This window comes from Lethenteron reissneri, chromosome 32, assembly GCF_015708825.2.
Source record: "Lethenteron reissneri isolate LAM-NWPU_2019-01 chromosome 32, ASM1570882v1, whole genome shotgun sequence".
Taxonomy (NCBI): domain Eukaryota; kingdom Metazoa; phylum Chordata; class Hyperoartia; order Petromyzontiformes; family Petromyzontidae; genus Lethenteron; species Lethenteron reissneri.
In genome coordinates, this window is record NC_083810.1 from 4,092,429 (window position 1) to 4,112,232 (window position 19,804).

The 19,804-nt window shown below is 44.5% G+C and overlaps 1 protein-coding gene across 1 annotated transcript in view; it reads left to right on the top strand.

Annotated features, from left to right (window-relative positions):
- Window positions 1-19,804, top strand: part of LOC133349904 (neurobeachin-like) — a 515,983-nt gene that overhangs the window by 240,929 nt on the left and 255,250 nt on the right. The window contains 2 exon segments of the mRNA XM_061563758.1: window positions 10,259-10,456; window positions 12,098-12,231. Of these exon segments, the coding sequence (XP_061419742.1) occupies window positions 10,259-10,456; window positions 12,098-12,231 (332 nt within the window).

Below are 19,804 nucleotides of genomic sequence, written 5' to 3' on the forward strand. Positions count from 1 at the left end.
AAAACCCTCAAATATAATCGATCATTATTTAACATGTTGAGATGACTATAAATACATTATTAGGAAGACAATATCATTGACGATGCCCACTTATGCACAATTTATTCAGGAAAGGCTCATTGAGTTTTCAGAATTTTTTTTCAGGAGAATTCTGATTTGGAAATTTGGAAGCAGCGAATGCACTACTTAAACCTACTCAAACCTCCTCCTCACTCCAACCTTGGGTTTGTTTCATCTTCTAGACGTGAGAGGGACACTCCCTCTAGTGGAGACCCTTCTGCCAGCAGTGAAGAGAGCATCACATTGACAGGGCCGCACCCCAATTACCTTCACTGAGGAAGAAGACGTTACATTTCAATTGATTACAGATGTATATTAATTGCTTAGATGCTTTGAGGACGGATTTTGGAGGTGAGGTTTCGACTGAGCTAGCGGCCACAGGGAGGAAGGGAGGAAAGCGGTGGCCAAGTATGGTGGCATAAATAATGTTGGCCATGACGATGACCTCTTGATTTCACGTTGTGTATAAAAGTATGCATGTTGAAGATATTTTTCACCGTACGTAACCAACCGTGCAAATCGTTGGTGTAGATGCTGTAAATTGATAGCATACAGTAGCAGTTGTGGATCGCGAATTAACGATGTTTTCTAATAGAATGAATGTCCTTGGGCACAACATACATAGGCAATAAGTACATATTATATTAAAACAAGGTTTCATGGTTTTACTGAACTGATGTATGCAATGTGTGTTTATAGTGAAACTGACACAATCACACTTGTGCAGGAAGTCTGGTTGTGAAGTATCTCATTAGTGCACTTTATTAGTGGGGCCAAGGGTGGGTGGGGTGATGGGAGATTGATGACTTTAAGTTGCAGGAAAGGTTTATCCATTTTTCAATATTGACATGAGAGTGAGGATGTCGATTTCTGCATCAGTGTTTATTTATTCCCGTTATATAGAATAGAATTGTGTTTAAACTAATTATGAGGACAACAGCCATAATAATATCATGTACAATAATTACACATGATGCATTTTGGCAATACATGGTTTGGCTTGGTTACTATTAAACTTTTATGTAACGATATATTTGAATGACCAATCCGTCCAAGCAATGAGCTGCACTTCAGTTATGGATCCCACTGGTTCTCTAAAGCTTTGATAACTCAATATGTGTTGTGGCACCAATGGATTGGCAGTAATCATATTAACCATGGATGGATTATTTATATTATCCACTAATTTTGGAGGATAATGGAAATGATGTATCAAATTAATTATTTTGCCTGCATTTATCCATTATGTCACCTGAAAGTGGTCTCCAGTTTTGCTAAATGATCCGGTTATCTGTATTTCTTCACAGGTAAAAGGAGAGTCCCAGAACTGGAGGCAAAATCAACCCGTTTATCTGTGTTTACGTGCAGATTATCATACCCATGTCAGGAGTTATTTTCGCACATAGGCACCAGTTTTAGGGTCTGTCATTAGTTCCCCTATGTGACCCAAATAAAAGGACTCTCATTGTGTTGATACACATTTGCATGTGGGTGTATATAGTGCGTATATAATGTATATATTTTACCACATAGGCTTTGTGCCGAGTAGTAGTGTCGTGGTTCGCATGCGGTGCTACAAACCCGGTGACTCGAGTTCAATTCCCTCTCATGGCCAACACCAGTGACGATTATCTGAACCAGTCATGGGCCTCCCCTAGGCCGACTCAGCCTCAAATGAGTGCCTGGTGCAGTGTGTATACATCACGACGCGGGGACAAAGGTGGCCGGGCGTGGTGCTGGCCACCCATACCCCCCTCGTGTGCCGTGCCGGCCTTCATAGGTGCTACTCGCGAACCGCACTTGCCCCAACAGTTTGTGAAGACTATACGGGGGAAGTTTGTTCTCTCCTGTGTTGATAATCGCTGTGTGTCTATGAATGCCTGTGCATCAGAAGCACAACTTCACGCCGCCCGACCTTGTTTGGTGCGAAGTGCATTCCCGGTTTGCCTGGCACAGCAGTCTGGTACCTCTAGGAGGTGTTGCCGCCCTACGAATAATCAATGTGGAAAAGTTTAGGGCTCGTGGCCACGGTGGGGCGGGGAGCTACGGGGAACTGCTGAGGTTGGCTCTGACAAAAGAAACTGTGACTTGTGCCTAGACAGCTGAGGGCTTCTTATGCCATGGACAGATCAACTCTTAGGCTCAAGGCATGCCCCTTTAAATCTGACATTACACTGGGCAGTAATTATTCTTAAAGATAGACCGGCTCCTACTGTCACGATCATTAGCGACGGTCAATGTCCACGGCTCCTGACACAGGAATGTGTAAAAGGTCTACCACAGATCAATGTTTGCAAATGGAGATGATCACTACCGCATGTGTTTGAGTAGGCAGACACTTGGACTTTGCCTTGCAGCTACATGACCGTGAAACTAGACGCACAAATAATGGCGGCAATGTCACCTTTCGCTCGGTATTTTTGTTTATGCAGCGCTGTTGCACGGTGTATGATAATCACAAAGTGCCCTCTGTGAGTACACGTAAAGGATGTGCGTGATGCCAAACGAATCGTACACATTGCGATGCAACACAAGAACTGCCTGCTTGTAATCGGAGTACAGGGAAGCTTTGCCCAACGCGGTTTACCGAACGCGTGTTCGGCCCTACACGTTGTACCTAATGAGGAAGGTTTTTTGGAACATGGTGGGGGTGGGGGGGCAGTGATGCTATGTCTGTACGCCGTTGGACGCTCTTAAGATTCTCCTGTCCACGTCGAACAAAGTAGTGCCGTGAGAGTGCTGCATCCGTTTGGACGGTGGGAATGAATCAACTGTGAGAATCATTTATTTACCTGCGCATGTCCTTTCGTGTGATAATGTAACACACTCCACACACACAACACAATTGTTCACACATCGCCATGTGCATCTCGTCATCCACTCGTTGAGGACGTTAGTCATGCAGACGCCTCGGAGGAGAATCGTTAACTTTCAAGTGACAGTGTTAGGGGAGAGCCTCGTCTTGGCAATTGTGACAGGGGCACAATGATCACTCTCTTTGTTTGACCAACTCTTCAAGATGCTGAGTCACTCTTAATTTCTTCTGTGTATGTGTACGCTCTTGATTTTTAAACTTCACCGAAACATAAAATCCCCATCTTCATTCCTCTTCCTGCACCCCGGCACTCAAGCCCAACGCTCGCTCCTGACACTCAATCCCCAGCTCGATGCTCGCCCATAACGCTGTCACTCGAACGCTAATGATTCACCATCTAGGCATCTGTCTAATGTCCTCAACGAGTGGACGACTGCGGCAATGTGTACACATTTGTGTTGTGCGTACGCGTGTTGAATGTTGCATGATTGCACAAAAACTGTAAAAAAAACAACAAATGAGTGGAAATGTGAGCAATATTATGAACACATTAATGCATGGTCGTCTTCTTTGGTTAAAGAGTCACGTGGCTTCAAATCCCCTCGATTATCCAGTCGCACTGCAAAGACAAAGGTTACGTGCAGATGAGTATCATAGAAACAGTAATATTTTACTAAGGCTCTATGTTCTGCTGGTCTAATTGTTTTATACAGAATATATATATGGGTGGAATGGTGGAGCAGTAGTTAGCACACTGGACCATGCACCCCGCTGCCTGAGTTCAATTCCTGGCTATGGCTACCATCGGTGGCGAGTGATACCTGAGCTGGATGTGGGCCTCTTCACCGATCCGCAACGATCAGCATGGTGAAGTTTAGTCAAAAATGAATTCGTGACTAACGTGGCGGCGACCAGAAGTGGAATGACAAAGGACCATACATTTTAAATATATAACTTTTTACAAAGCATGGAGCAAAGAAAAAAACATTGTGTGTCTGGAAGATACATTACGAATCTGATGGGTCTTGACACAATTGAATGTAAGTGCATGGAAACAGAAATAAAAGCCTTGCAAGATCTTCTTGGTTCTTTCGGTAAAGTCACGTAGAAGGGAAGTAATAAAATAATAAAAATAAAACATAATAAAACAATTCTCACGACGTTTCGGCCACAACGCAAGCAGCCGTCCTCAGGTGAAAACCAGGTCCGTCGAGGCGACAGAGTCTGAATGAAACAGCACACGAGCTTGGAGCATATATATAAGCTGGGCGCATTGACAAAGGAATTTGCATATCAAAAGGAATTTAGCATATTTATGGGAAATGCAGGAATGTGATTAGTACTGCATATGCATGTGCATTATGCAGGATTAACAGCATCAAAGGGAGCTGCAGTTACTGCTGCTGCTGCAGTTGCTGCTGCTGCAGTTGCTGCTGCTGCAGTTTCTGCTGCTGCTGCTGCAGTTGCTGCTGCTGCTGCTGTTGCTGCTGCTGCTGCTGCTGCAGTTGCTGCCTTATCCATTTTAATATAACACTATGTATTATTCTACCCACCCTAATGTGTATCACACTGCTATATGTTTACTATACAATTACGACACCATACATTACTCTGCACACTGCACCATGCCAGTGAGTGGAACGCGGTCTGAAAGTCACCGTAAACGTGAACACAATCAGTTAAGATCCGAAATGGTTTATTACGTCCTTCCAATGATTGCTAAGCCAGAATCCATCTTCTCGGTTGAAATTGTCTCTGTGTTTGTATATGTGAATCGCCTCATGAACGAATCTCTCATGATAGCCAGATGGCTTGCAGAGAACCTCTGTCTTGGAGAAGTCAATATCATGTGAGCCCACTGAGTTGTAACAGTGATCTGCCACGGCTGAGGTGTTTGTCCTACCGTGTTTCAGGTCTGCCTTATGTTCACGGATGCGGTCCGAGACATGTCGTTTGGTTTCTCCAATGTAACTGCTACCACAGAGGCAACTTAGTTTGTAGACGCCAGGGTACTGTATGTCTGGAACCACATCTTTTACAGACGGGACCAGATCACGGATTTTATGTACTGTGTTGAATCGGACCTGGATCTTGTGTTTAATCAGGATTTTGGAGATCTTTTTTGTGACCCCAGCAATGTAGGGTAAGGTGATGGTCTTGAAAGGCTCCTCAACAGGATCCTTCTTGATGGTTGGAGTGATGGCTTTGCGGATTGTGTAGTCGGAGTAACCATTAGCCTTAAGAGCTTGGCGTACGTGTTTGAGTTCACTGGAAATGTGTTCATGGTCGGAGATGCATTGGGCTCTATGATATAGAGTCTTGATGAGGGAATTCTTCTGGGATGGATGGTGGTGGGAATCCGGTTTTAGATAAGCATCCGTGTGGGTGGCTTTCCTGTAGACAGAGTGGCTCATTGAACCATCAGGTCTCCTTTTGATTAGGACATCCAAAAAGGGTAGCTTGCCATCATTTTCGACTTCCATGGTGAATCTGATGGCTGGGTGTATGGAATTGATGTGGTCGAGAAATTGGTCTAGAGCAGGCCGGCCATGTGGCCAAATGACAAAAGTGTCGTCTACGTACCTCTTCCATAAGGTCGGGCGTAGAGTGGCAGTCTGGATGGCGTCCGTCTCAAATTTCTCCATGAAGATGTTGGCTACAACCGGAGATAGGGGGGAGCCCATTGGGGTGCCCTCAATTTGCTTGTAGAAGGTTCCATTCCAGGTGAAGTATGTATTGGTTAAGCAGTGTCTCACCAGGGGGGGTACCCCAGCATTCAGTCCTTGATGAACCAAGTCTTCAATGATTGCGATGGTGTCAGGCACAGGCACCTTGGTGAACAAGGAAACCACATCAAAACTGACAAGCAGGTCGTCTGGGGACAGGGCAATCCCCTTGATTGTCGATACCAGGTCAGTAGAGTTTAGTACTGCAGAGGTGGTTTTTCCAGTGAAAGGCCGTAGGATTTCGGACAAAAAACGAGCCAGTTTGTAAGTGGGGGAGTTGATAGTAGAGACAATGGGACGAAGAGGTTTATCTTCTTTATGTATCTTTGGCAAGCCGTACAATCTTGGTGGCCTGGCTGCAGAAGGTTTCAACGAGAACTGTTTGGTCTGATCAATTAATGCGGTTGAAGCAGAAATGATGTTGTTGGTTTTGGAGACGAGGCTGTTGGTGGGGTCTCTTTTTATTTTTGTATAGCTGCCATCGTTGAGTAGTTCTTGAATTTTGTTGTTGTATTCTATTTTGTCCATGATGACAGTGGCATTGCCTTTGTCGGCTGAGAGGATGACAATGTCATCCCTCTTTTTTAATTGAGCTAATTCAAAACGCTCATCTTTGCTGATGTTGCTAGCTGGCATCTTAGCGTTTTTGAGGGTTACAGAGATTTCAGATCTTGCTACGTCTGCAGCGATGTGACTCAAGCCCTTGAGAGCTACATCTACTCGAGCAATTATATCATTAACTGGTATGTGTCTAGGTGTGACTGCAAAGTTTAGTCCTTTAGCTAAAACGGATTTCAAACCTTCAGAAATAGGACTGTTACTGCGATTAATTACGACTTTGTTAACATCTAGCTTTTCAATGTGTGGGTCCGGTTTCTTGTTTGAGAGGCGGTTGAATTTGGAAATCAAGTTGTCCTTACATTTAGTCGACATAGCGGCAGCTGAAGTGACTTTACCGAAAGAACCAAGAAGATGAATCCCTGCAGTCACGAAAGCTTTAAATCGAAGCCTTGCAAGAGTAAACTCTGAACACCAGTGTGTTGTTCTCACTTTTGAGAAGTATGCAGTGTAAAAGACAAACAGAGGGAAAATTGCCCCTTACTTTGGTGATCTTCTAAAATAACTCCATTTATCAGATATGCTCGTGGTTCCGAAGCAGTGCTCAAGGCTCTGATATAACAGAGTTGCGTCATACTGCAGTGTGTACCCAAAGTGAAATGGGAGTAAAAAATAAATGCTTCCCAAGCATGTGTCTGTAATACATGGAGAGTGGGTTCGCTACAAAGCACCAATATCCTGTGTCTTCCCGAGGTTGACAAAGCCTTAAACGAGTACCTATTAGAGTACACATGAAGGTTTGGGATATAAAAGTGGTTGGGTCTACTGCACGCCGCACCACTCACGCCTTCAGGGTTGTGATTCCAACCCCTGATACCTGTTGTATGTTTGGCGTTTGCATGTTCTCCCCGTTGTTGCGTCGATTTTTTCTCCTGGCTCTCTGGTTCTTCCCTTCACATTTAGAAACGTGCGTTTAGAGTATTTCACCGCGAAACATTTCCACGCGATAAGCCACTTCGTTGCGCTATAATTTGTGGCCGGGTTGCTTCTGAAAAAGAGCTGGGCCTTACTTGGTAAAATAAAGAGCTGGGCCTTACCTGGTAAAATAAAAATAGTTTAGTTCATGGTTTAGTTCAGTTGTTTGCAATGTCAGCTTTAATTCGTGACCAAAAATCGTACTTGCACCCACACTTGAGGCTAAAGAGGAGATTTCTGTGGTTTGTGCTTCTGTACTCATCCACTGTTGGTGGATTTTGAGATTTACTCATTTTAAAATATGAAGATGTAGCTGCTTCTCAAATCCCTTGAACAACTGCAGAAAATAAGCAATTTGTCAAATGGTCGAAGCAGCAAAAACAATCACATTCTCTATCTAATAATGACAAATGGTGAATCTTAGTATACCAGTAAAGTTTTATGTAACTTATTATACCTAAAATTTAATTTATAACTATACACAATGTATCTCCGATTTTGTTTGAGACCTGGTTGACTCTCAGTTTTTGACTATTTGCCTAATTATTTCAACAAACCCTGTCACCCTCTGGCCAACATTTGAGACATCTACAAATCGTGGGATAATTGGTTTTGCTTAAAGTGGACTTGAGTTGGTATTTTCTTGGGTGGGTGGAAGCTTGTCACAGAGTGGTCAACACACGAACAAAATATCGCACGTTAAATCCTGGTTGTGAATCTACCCAGCCTATTCCATCCTTTCTCCAGAGTCACTGAAGGCAACAGTATTCCGAGACATCTGCAAGTTGCTAGGTGGGAGTCATGTTCACCACTAAATCTTGGAATGTGCAAGCGGTAGCATTAATTTAACTTCGAGAGGCATAGCTCCGTTGTTTTAAAAGAGATTGTACTTTCCGCAGATAACTGTTGTGACATAACCGCACTCTATGATAGCTGGCGCCAAACTGTGCCACACCCCCTTCCGCGTGGCCTTGTGGGAGCCTCGGTATGTCTTCTGACCTGAAGTCATACTGATAGAATTATTTTATTTTAGTTTTTCGTCCAATTTCGTTCCAGAAAAAAATGATGATGTACACTTACGTCATCGGAATGGGAAAGGGTTAACGGACTCGTCCCCGCCATAGCAATGTGACATGTCCGTGACCTGCTCAGGGTGCAGCCAATGGAGATTATCAGCAAATAACCAATCTTTTGAGCATGGAGATACTTGATCACTTGTTCTATTTAAAGTTCAACTTGTTTATCAGTACCGTATAGAACGCTGCAGTCATGAGTTAATTCATTTCAAGCATGCTAAATGAATGTTAAGTTGTAAATAAAAGGAACATTAATCAACGTCTCGCCTGGTTCCACTTGCCCCCGCACAGCCGAGTTAGATCATTCACAAGTGCGAAAGGGTGTTTGTCTTTCCTGCTTTAGCAGTTCAGCAGTAATTTAAAACAGCTCATGTAATTTATAACCGTGTATCCTGTTGTATCAGATCCATTTACTGGCTTCCAACCCACCTGCATAATGCCCCCTCATTAGCTTTATAAGGCTCGAATACTTAGCTCCTACTTGCCCATCTTTGTCGCAAAGCTAATTTAATACTATCAAGAAGCTTTTGAAAAAGGCCAAATAATAGTTAAGAGCGCAGAATGATTCGTTTAAGCCTGTCATTCAAGCAAGATTCCTTTGTTCCAGATTGTATAGGTCGTGGCTTTATTAGCATTGGCCACCCAATAAAATGCTACTCAGGCTCATTTGATTACACCTAAGTATTTGACAATGTTTTTCAAATTTAACACGTAGTAGACTTTTGCGACCAATATTATCCATAAGAGGGTTTTTTTTGGTTAGATCGCGTCAATATTAATGTGTTGTACTCGAATTGTAAAGTATTGTGGGTTTGCTCTCCAACACACCGGTGTGCTGAACTAGTAACTAATTGGCATGTTTTGTTTTCGTGATAAATCTTACTAATCGGCTGTGTCGAGTGGTATTATGGTTATTCAAATGATTACTTTTCTATTCAATTTGTGTTATTAATGAAGCCAATTCATATCCCAAAAAAAGTGATTCGATGCTCAAATATGTATTGGACATTACTCTCCTCCTATGGTGCTCCTGAGAGAATGGTGGGAATGCCATCGTCCGATGGCAGAGATCAGTCTTTGTCTTTAAAAATATCATTAATGGCAACCAACAGAGTGGTATTCGTTTTCATAAACCCCCGAGTTGGATTTCAATTTGTGGCTTTCCTCTTAAAAGGCAAGAGCTCCAAACCAAAGTGCCACCTGTCCAGGCAGCCAAGGCAATTAGTGATTCTTCATCAGGTATCTCAGTGTGCGGAGCACTAAGCCAACCACTTAGATCCTGGTATACATCTACAGTAGAATTAAACTGGATTCTCAAATGTGATGAGTTAATGGTCTTGGTCCAGTCATGACTGACTGCACGAAAATACCATCATATTTAATTTGGTTTTTCACTGAATATGGTGAAGTTTCAGTTCAGGTTGACTGTCAAACAACGAACGTAACAGTCGAACCATGTGCCCCTCCTAGTGTCGATATGTGGATATATATTCTACGATGTCTCCTCTTGCAGGGATGGTCTCTAACACCCGGGGCGGCAGACTGCTCCTTGACAGTTCCCAATGTATACTTTGTCTGAGGACGTGATGCTGACAGCATTACTCGTATGAAATAAGTATAACCCGTAAAAACAAAGTTTTTGACTCTAAATCCTTTATATGCGTGGCGGCTAGAGTCCTCTCGTCCTCTGGCTTGAGATGGCTGCCACCTATGGGTCAGATGATTGTCTGCCAGTATTAAGCAATTGGTAATTAAATATTTAATTTGTTTTCCCTAAACAGTGTAAAATTTTGGGATTTTTTTTCACGAAAATTAATTGTCTCGCACAACGAGTCGGTGTGCAAAATGTCAGCTCGATTGGATCACGGGAAGTGGGTTAAAAAACGACCGAAAGATTTGCACGGTCGTAAGCAAGCAAGCAAGCACGCAAGCAAGCAAGCAAGCGAACTTAATATAAAGGATTTTAAAAAAGGCAAATTATTTTAAAAATATTTATCGCTGTGCATGTGTTTTTATTCCCCCCCCACCTTGCCCCATATATATTTCAGAGCACTTTCAAGTTCAAATCCGAGAGCGACATCCTGCTGGCTGAGCATCACAAGCAGGTGCTGTACGACGGCAAGCTGGCCAGCAGCATCGTGTTCACCTACAACCCCACGGCCACCGACGCACAGCTCTGCCTGGAGTCATCCCCTCGGGACAACGCCTCCATCTTCGTGCACTCCCCCCACGCGCTCATGCTGCAGGTGAGCACCCGTGTGGCCGCTCCAGAGGCTATTTGCCTGCCGTGCCGTGAAATGTAAAGTTCGGCTTCGTTTCGTTTCGGTGCGGGTGAGATCTCAAAAGGGGTCGGCATGGTTTCGTCTTGTAAGAGCGACCTGGGGCGTTGGTGGTCTGCCAGCAGTGGGCCATGATTGCTGCGTACTGTCTAATCCCAATCGAGAGATTTGCGGGTCATTTTTAAATTTGGCACATTTTGTGGACCCTGACACCGGGACACGGTGGCCTACTCTTGTGAATGACATCGCCAGGAGTTTTAACGTCCACTGTGAAGTGAAGTGGACGGTGCGTAGCACCATCACGGTGATTCCACCCGCAGCAATCACCAGGGCGGCTGCTGGAATCGAACCGTCAACCTCTGCAACAAACGGCGACTGCGCTGCCGCTGGGCTGTGTCACCGAGCCTGATTCATAACGAAAGATGCCCTATCATTGCCATCGATGATCCCGAAGATTGTTGCATTTCTTTCTGCAAAACTGCCATTCTTCCATTGTTCTCCTTGTAATTTTTTCGATTTTTTTTTTATACATTCCTGTATTTGTCAAAAACTTGTTGGTAGCCTTGTGTATATACTACCATTCAGTCAGTTAATAAAATTTATTTTGAAATCCATGTCCGATGCACATCTAACTGGAGCACAACACAAAAAACGCAGTCCATTGAAACGGGGCTTTTGAAAAATGGACTTAAACCTCTGTCACATGGTTGAACTGTCTCCTGTTTTCGGATAATCTGGCGAGGCAATCGCCCAGAAAATAATACGTGGTGGGAAGCACAAAAGCAATGATATGAGAGATTATAGCAGAGGGAAATGAAGACCAACCAGCAGAAGGATGCAGTGAATTGATATTTCTCACAGGCGTCACCTTTTCACACGTGGAATTATGTAATTCTCTTGATTGCTCGCTTATATCTGAATGCTCCTGCACTGCACAATTGCACATGATTAAATAAAAAGCCGTGGTTTGCGTTTTCAGTAAATTTTCTTGACTGTCCAATGCATTCATCTCACCATATGATTGCTGCAGGCTCCAAAAATGATGTAAAAAATATGTATATTTTGAATCTGCCTCCTGGTATTTTCCACTCGTCTTCCTAATCAGAGAATTGTAGGTACTTCACTCGTCTGCATTATGCCAGACAAGATTCACGAGATACCAGTTCACCTCTTCTCCATAACACTAAAAGATGGGGGCTCTCACCCCGCATGTCATCGTGCCATCAGAACGTCTTCGCCTGGATCATTGAGCAGAGTGCAGCTCCACGCACTCGTAAACAGCATATCTAACCATGGTTCAAAGATACAAGTTTGACATACATATAAAAAATGTTATACCATTAACTGAACATTATGGATTGTGATTTGTCCACCCATGGCCCTGAAACAGTGGTGGAATTTCCACATGCCTTTGACAAGAGCCAGTTTTTTCTTTTTTCATATGAACCTTATGGCAGGGCGACTCCGTCCCACCGCGCACATAAACGCCGTGACCCACCTGGCGCGGATCATTCTGTTGTCATGTCATGTCCAAGCGCAGCGAAGACGAATGCACAGAAGAGCTGAACAAGCGAATGCACTCCATGCTCGCGTGTCTTGCCTGCACAGGATGTCAAGGCCATCATCACCTACTCGATCCACAGCGCCATCCACTCCATTGGCGGAGTACAGGTCCTCTTCCCACTCTTCGCTCAGCTCGACTACCGGCAGCACAGCGAGGAGCACACGGACACCACAGTCTGGTGAGCGCCACGCACCACGTGTGCGTATGTACGTTGAACTTCTTTCGCACCGTACGTCGCCAAATCGTGCTGATCGGAGGTGCAGGGAAAGGACAACAAACGAAACAAGTGGACATTTAGGTGGGAGGGTGGTCGGATCAGGGTGGTTAATGTCTGTGTCGAAACACCGAGCCACATTTCTCACCCTGGTATTGTAGATTCGTCTATAGCAAATATGTAAAGCACAAAGTTTGGCTGAGATTGGAATAGAACTGCCATTTGGAGTTGAGCGGTCATCCAGTGGAAAGTCGTCCACCTGCTTTACGATTTAACGTTCAGCAACCCGCGTCAATTTCTCTCTCATCGTCGTTCTGTTTGCTCCTTGATACTTTGCTGCGGCTTCTTCTTTCATAGTCGTTTTTTTTAGAGATGTGTGCCTTGATTTCTGCCTTTGACTTCTCTGACGTGATCTGCACATTGACGCGTCTCGTACACAGTGCATGCAGCTGCATCAATTCAGTGTCTCACCTTTCATTCCTCGCACAGCACAGCGTTAATTTGAGAAATGTGTCGGCTCTCAATTGCCATCCTTACCCGAGTTCTCTTTGATGCTCACATAATTTGTATTACAAGCGTTGTAGCCTTTGTGTAACAACTGTGATTGCTAATAGAGTACACGTTCGTTTGGTTTTTTTTACTCCCAATTTTACTCAATCAACATTTTTTTGTTTTACTCCATTAGGGCACCATGGTATTGAGGTGTTAACTACCTTGCCTGTTTACGCAGGAGGTCATGGGTTCGATCCCGACCCTGGCGCCTGCTGTATATTTGGAGTTTGCGAGTCTCTGTCCCCGTGGTCACGTGGATTTTATTCCTGGTCCTCCGGTTTATCCCTCCACATTTAGAAGCATGTGTTTAGAGTATTTTGCTGCTATAATTTCCACGTGATAAGCCACTTCGTTGAGCTATCATTTGTGGCCAGGTCGCTTATGAAAAGAGCTATATGGCTCAGTGGGCCTTACCTGATAAAATGAAATTAGTTTAGTTTGTCGTCCTTTCACGTGTATGGACCATATGTCACATCTCATTTGCATATGCTTCGTTCAGTATATTTCCAGCTCGATAGATATTGTGAAGTGTAACGCACGCTGGCATCTGTCACTTTGTTGTTTGCTGCTCATGCCGCAATGTGGCGGTGGCCGTGATCGCTTGCCCAACGTGGGTGAATGTCCATCACTGCAGGGAGCAGCCGCTGCTGCTGCTGCTGCTTGCAGTGATGGGTTCAGGGGCTGTGCCTGAATTCTATGCACCTGTCCACTCCTGTCTGTGTCTCCGTGTGTGAATCCACACATCCCTGCTTCTCCTCCCCTGCCCATTTAATCTCCGGCCACTGGCGTGCTCACGACGTAGGAGGCAGTGGAGGCAGATGGTTGAATGGGTTGCTTCAGGAGTTCACCGTGCTCATCTCGGTTCACTGATCCAGCACTGCTGAGACCCTGGTTCCGAAGCTGGGCTGTCGCCCTTGATCACCTAATGGCACACTAAGTGATCCAGTTCCTTTACTTTCTCTGGTTCTATGTCAACATCCTCTCAGTGACAGAGCGTCTTCCTCCATGAAGTCTTCTTAGTTGGTGTCCTGTCATCGTTTTCTTGGTCTCTCCGATGCTCATCTGTCACATCCGATTAGGTCCCACACCTCCGATTAGTACTGTTGGCTACGTATGGTGTGAAAGAAGTTCAACATACCTACAAGTGGAACCCATTCCACGCACTGTTTTTGGTGTTCCCTCTCTTTACATTCTCAGATAATGACCAACCTATTCAAGCACCTCATCGTCTAACCGTTGTTTCAACCATGTAATAAAATAGCGTGAGTTGATGGATTTTGCTCAATGGACTATCGCTGCTTGAAAAAAAGCCTCTAATGTCGATTGTTGTGTACGCTATTTATTTAATCCAGCCTATCATCGCTCTCAATGCTGAAATGCAAAGCAACTATCATAATATCAACACATAGCAGCTGAATACTGTGTATAGGAGAGCTCTGTATCCCGCGGAGCCATTCCTCATGATATGAGGCAATGCCCGCACAACGTTCTCAACATCGCTTCGTTCAACTCGCAACGTTGCAGTGCTTCACTCGCCACAGCTGGACTATACTTTATAATCGTGTAAAACCAGTGTTCATAATGCAAATTAAATAATGCGCATTCCATCCTCGGATCCCAATGCGCAATGCATGAAATGCAGGAAAAAAAACAGAATCAGGGTAACCTACCAAACTAAAAAGTGAAGGCCACTTTCAAGAGATGGGGTTTTCAAAGCAGACTTAAATATATCTTCCGGCTCTGATTGCCCAAGTTCAAGTGGCAAGGCGTTCCATAGCTTGGGTGCCACGCTAACGAAAGCAGCGATAACCAAAAGAGCGCAACCTGGACCTGGGAGTGCTGAGCAGTTGGAGATCAGAACATCTTCAGGACCTTGATGGTCCACCCAATCCGTGCATTTGAAGTGTATTCTTATTTGGCCGTTTTCAGAATATCACGGGACTGATCCCCACAAGGACTTCTCATGTCAGAATGTGTGGCCATAGGACGGAATGCTTTTGTGGTCATGTGTTTAGTGTTTTAATAATTCTGCCTACCTATGCGCAACAGTCTAGAGCAGGGGTCCTCAAACTTTTTAAACAGGGGGCCAGTTCACTGTCCCTCAGACCGTTAGAGGGCCGGACTATAGTAAAAAAAAAAACTATGAACAAATTCCTATGCACACTGCATATATCTTATTTTGACGTGAAGAAACAAACGGGAATAAATACAATATTTAAAATGAAGAACAAGTAAAGTTAAATCAACAAACTTGCCAGTATTTCAATGGGAACTATGGGCCTGCTTTTGGCTAATGAGATGGTCAATGTCCGGTTCCATATTTGTCACTGCTAGTCGTAACAAGTGATGCAAGTGTGCATCCATTAGTCTAGATCTGGTTGGAGATTTCAAATGTTTCATTCTGGAAAAAGTCTGTTCACAGACATAAGTATTGCCAAAGATGGTTGCCATTTTGAGTGCATGGTTCCTGAGATGAGGATATGTCTCAGAGGGGAGAGATGCATAGAAATTATGAAGGCTGCTTGACTTGAATGCGTCTTTCAGAGAGTCACAATTCTGCAGTTCAGCCAGTTCCAGTTGGTAAATTGTATCCACATTTTCAATGTCAATAGAAAATGGGTTACGGAAAAGCTGTATGTCCTGTTCATGGAGATGAAGCTCTTTAAATACAAATTGGAACTCCTTTTGCAATTTTTCCAGTGAATCCACACGTTTTGTTTGGGAATGCAACCAATGTTTTTTCCGCTAACAGATTTTGAGTTGTGGGGAGATGGCAGAAGTTTTCCTCCTTCACTTGTTTGATGAGGAGGCCTAATATTACTTAAAATGCTTTGACATGTGATTGCATATCACAGATGAGCTTCCCCTTTCCTTGAAGTTGCACATTGAAACTGTTGAGTAGCTCTGTTACATCTGTCAGAAAGGCAAGGTGCCATTTCCATTCTGCATCATTGAGCTCTGGTACTTCTTTCTTTTTTTAAAGCAGAAAAGCTGTAATCTGTGGAAGTAAGTCATAGAAACGTTTCAAAACTCTCCCTCGACTCAGCCAACGGACTTCTGTGTGATACAGAACATCTTCATAGTCAACATTTAGCTCAGACAGAAATGCCTGAAATTGTCTGTGGTTTAGTGCATGAGCTCTAATGAAATTAACACAAGATACCACAAATTTCATAACCGAGTCCCACTTCAGTGATTTACTACACAGCGCATGTTGGTGGATGAGGCAGTGTATGGCTATTGGATGAGAATGGTTATGTTTGTCCATCTCTTGGTTAATGCGAGCAATTACTCATTTCTTAGACCCCACCATGCTAGGAGCACCATCAGTTGTCACACTGGCTAGTTTAGCCCAGTTAAGCTCCAAACCATTCACAGTTTGGCAAACCTTTTCATAGATATCCTCTCTTCTTGGTTCTTTCGGTAAAGTCACGTAGAAGGGAAGTAATACAATAATAAAAATAAAACATAATAAAATAATTCTCACGACGTTTCGGCCACAACGCAAGCAGCCGTCCTCAGGTGAAAGCCAGGTCTGTCGGGGAGACAGCGTCTGAATGAAACCGCACACGAGCTTGGAGCATATATAAGCTGGGTTGGAAATGGAGGAAAGAGCGCCTTGACAAATAATTATAACATGCAGGAATGTTATTAGTACTACATATGCAGCACGGGCATATGTAGTACTAATCACATTCCTGCATTTCCCATAAATATGCTAAATTCCTCTTGATATTGAAATTATTTTGTCAAGGCGCTCTTTCCCCCGCTTCCAACCCAGCTTATATATGCTCCAAGCTCGTGTGCTGTTTCATTCAGACGCTGTCTCCCCAACAGACCTGGTTTTCACCTGAGGACGGCTGCTTGCATTGTGGCCGAAACGTCGTGAGAATTATTTTATTACTTCCCTTCTATGTGACTTTACCGAAAGAACCAAGAAGATGAATCCCTGCAGTCACGAAAGCTTTAAATCGAAAGATATCCTCTCCTGTAGTTGTTCCTTTGATGCTTTGCAGTGCAGCAAGCTCTTCTGTGACTTCGAAATAGTCATTCGTCGCACGAATAAAAATTTGAAGTTGTGCAGAATCACGAACATCATTGCTTTCGTCGAGTGCCAAGGAAAAATAGGAAAGTTTTTTTGTGGAGTTTTGCAAATGCTGATGCAAATTGTCTCCCATTTCTTCAATCCTCCGTGTAATTGTAGGTCCTAAAAGACTCACTGTACTAAATAAATCGGCCTTCTCTGGACACATCTCTTTGGCAACAGAAAGAAGGCACTCTTTGGCAACAGAAAGAAGGCATTCTTTAACAAATTCTCCCTCCACGAATGGTCTGCCAGTGCATGCTATTAGCTTGGCAACTTGAAAACTTGCACGCAGTGATGAAATATTTAGCTGCTTCTGCTTCACAAAACTATTTCGCTGAGTTGTTAATGTATTTTTCAGTTTTAATATTTTATCTTTTCTCACTTCTCCGACCAAACAAGCATATTTATCTTAATGTTGAGTTTTATAGTGTTGACGTAAATTGTATTCGTTGAACACAGACACTATATTCTGGCATATCAGACACACAGCTCTTTTCTTGTACTGCATGAAAAAGTAATCATAAGTCCACTGTTCTTTGAATATCCTACACTCCGAGTCAATTTTTCTCTTTCTTGACATCATTGTTTCCTAGGGAGTCAAAATTGCTATTAGTAAAATACCAATATATATACAGCGCTACAAAAACAATATACCAGCAATAACTTTGCCCACACAGAGACATACAGACTGCACTGCCCATCAATGCAGTCTGATTGGGGGAAACTCCGCCCCCTCTCCCTCTTCCACCAATGACCGTCCTTCTCATGTAGAAAAAAAGTAACAGACAGGCAGCGGCGGCAAAAACACCCGGCGGGCCGGATAAATGTCCTCGGCGGGCCGCATGTGGCCCGCGGGCCGTAGTTTGAGGACCCCTGGTCTAGAGTGTTGGTTGGTTGTGTTTTTAATCGCAGAAGCCAAAAGTTAATTTTAAAGTCTGACAGTGTACATGGCATTCTTGGTAAGGGCACCAAGTTATGTCGAATATGTACGAGTCGTCCCGAGTGCCGTGATATACGCACGGCTGGGTAGACTCGCGGAGAGTGCAGTGGTCACTGTGCCAAGTGATATAGTTAGAACCCCCCACTGCCTGTGTTTGTTGCAGGGCATTACCAACACACGCTCCACCCTGCAATGTGAATTCTAGAGCGCCATTGCTATTCACCAAAGTGAGAAACTGTGTGCTTGTGCCGTGACCGTATGCAACTGATTGGGTACACACGCCAATAATAAGTGTTACCTGTAACTCGCAATCAACATTTTCAAATTCAAATCCTGGTGAGCCTATCATCTCTATTTTGTCATTAAAATAAGGTACCACTTTGTGGGAAGCAAATGTTGGCCACGGGCACCCGCCAATTACATTTCCATCACTGGCTGAAAACCACCACAAGCAGTAATGAGCACCACCCCATTGAGTGTGGATTTCATTCTTTGTATAGCTGGGTATTTTTTCACTTGCAGAATTGACATTGCATCTCAACATTGTCTTGCCTGTGTATCAGAATTGATGGAATCACCCCGTTGTGTCTGTTTCTAGTCATCCAGAAGATTTTCGAGACAGCCGCATCTTATCTGAAACTAAAAAGCCATCGAACACCTGAGTGTATATGGGTGATAATCAGATTCCGAGGTCATATAAGCAGAGGACAAAAGGTCACCTTGACCAAAACTGTTGATATCACTCACTGCACTTTGGCATCATTTCTGTCAGCTGCTGATGGTCTTGTAGAGTCGATACTCAACCTCCAGTGATCCGACTGTGGTTTTTCCCTGCAGTAAGTGTCACTCAGCCATATGTATTCTGCTAGGATACAGGTTCCCCCCTAAACTCAGCCAAAACCCCCCTAAACTCAGCCAAAGCCCCCCTAAACTCAGCCAAAACCCCCCTAAATTCAGCCAAAAGCCCCCTTCATATCCGCATCTCCAGTGTCTTTCTCCTCCCACTCCCAGCCCCGTGCACTTCTCCCCCCCCCTCCTCTATATCTCCTCCCTGGCTCCTCCCCCGTCTCTTACCTATGTAACGGGTTCCGGAGACACTTGTAGATGTAGCTTCTTTATTACAATACAACACTCCAACAGTCCTGATACTCTGTTACAGCCTAGGTACACAGCCTAGCTACACAGCCTAGATACTCTACTCTGGCTACGCTCTGGACTCGCCCTCACAAGGTCGTAGCGTCGGGAGTTCCAGAGTCCCAGCGCTGGCTCTCACAGCATCCCAGGGTCTTCAGATGGCTGGTCGTGGGTCTTGGGTCTTGAGTTACAACTGGGGCCGATCGTCCAGGGAGCTCTCCTTTTATGCCTGGTCCGACGAGGGGTGGGTCTTGTGCGCCACCAGACATCCCACAGAGCACACACAGCCCCCCCCCCCCCCCCCGTTGGCGGCGCCAAAAAGGCTTAAGCGCCTGGGAACCCAACGCCTGGCACCCAAAGGCTTACGCGTCTGGACCCACCTGGGAACCCAGAGCCTACAGCAGCCCCTCCCTTCTTATGTCACTACATTACCCCCCTCTACGTAGCCTCCAGCCGACCCGGCTGTCAAAAAAAAATACAATTGTACAAGAAATTATTTGTTAACCATCAGAATGAGTGTGTGACAATCAAGAAAAAAAAATGAGAAGAAAGCGCCTCTCCCCCTCCTGTGGTCACCGATGCAGAACAACACTGTATAAACACATATATGCAGGATGAACGCACGCCCCAATCGCCCACTATACATGATGGCAAGGTGAGTGGCGTCGCGTTGGGACGAGAGTTCGTGGGCGGGGGTCATGAAAATCGTTTGAGTTTTGAGCGAGTCCGAGTGGCAGGTCCATCGGTCGCGACGGAGGCGGGAGGGGACCGACGACCCGCTGTTGCGCTTGTGTCCTGGGTCGCTGATCCCGCGGGCAAGCTTG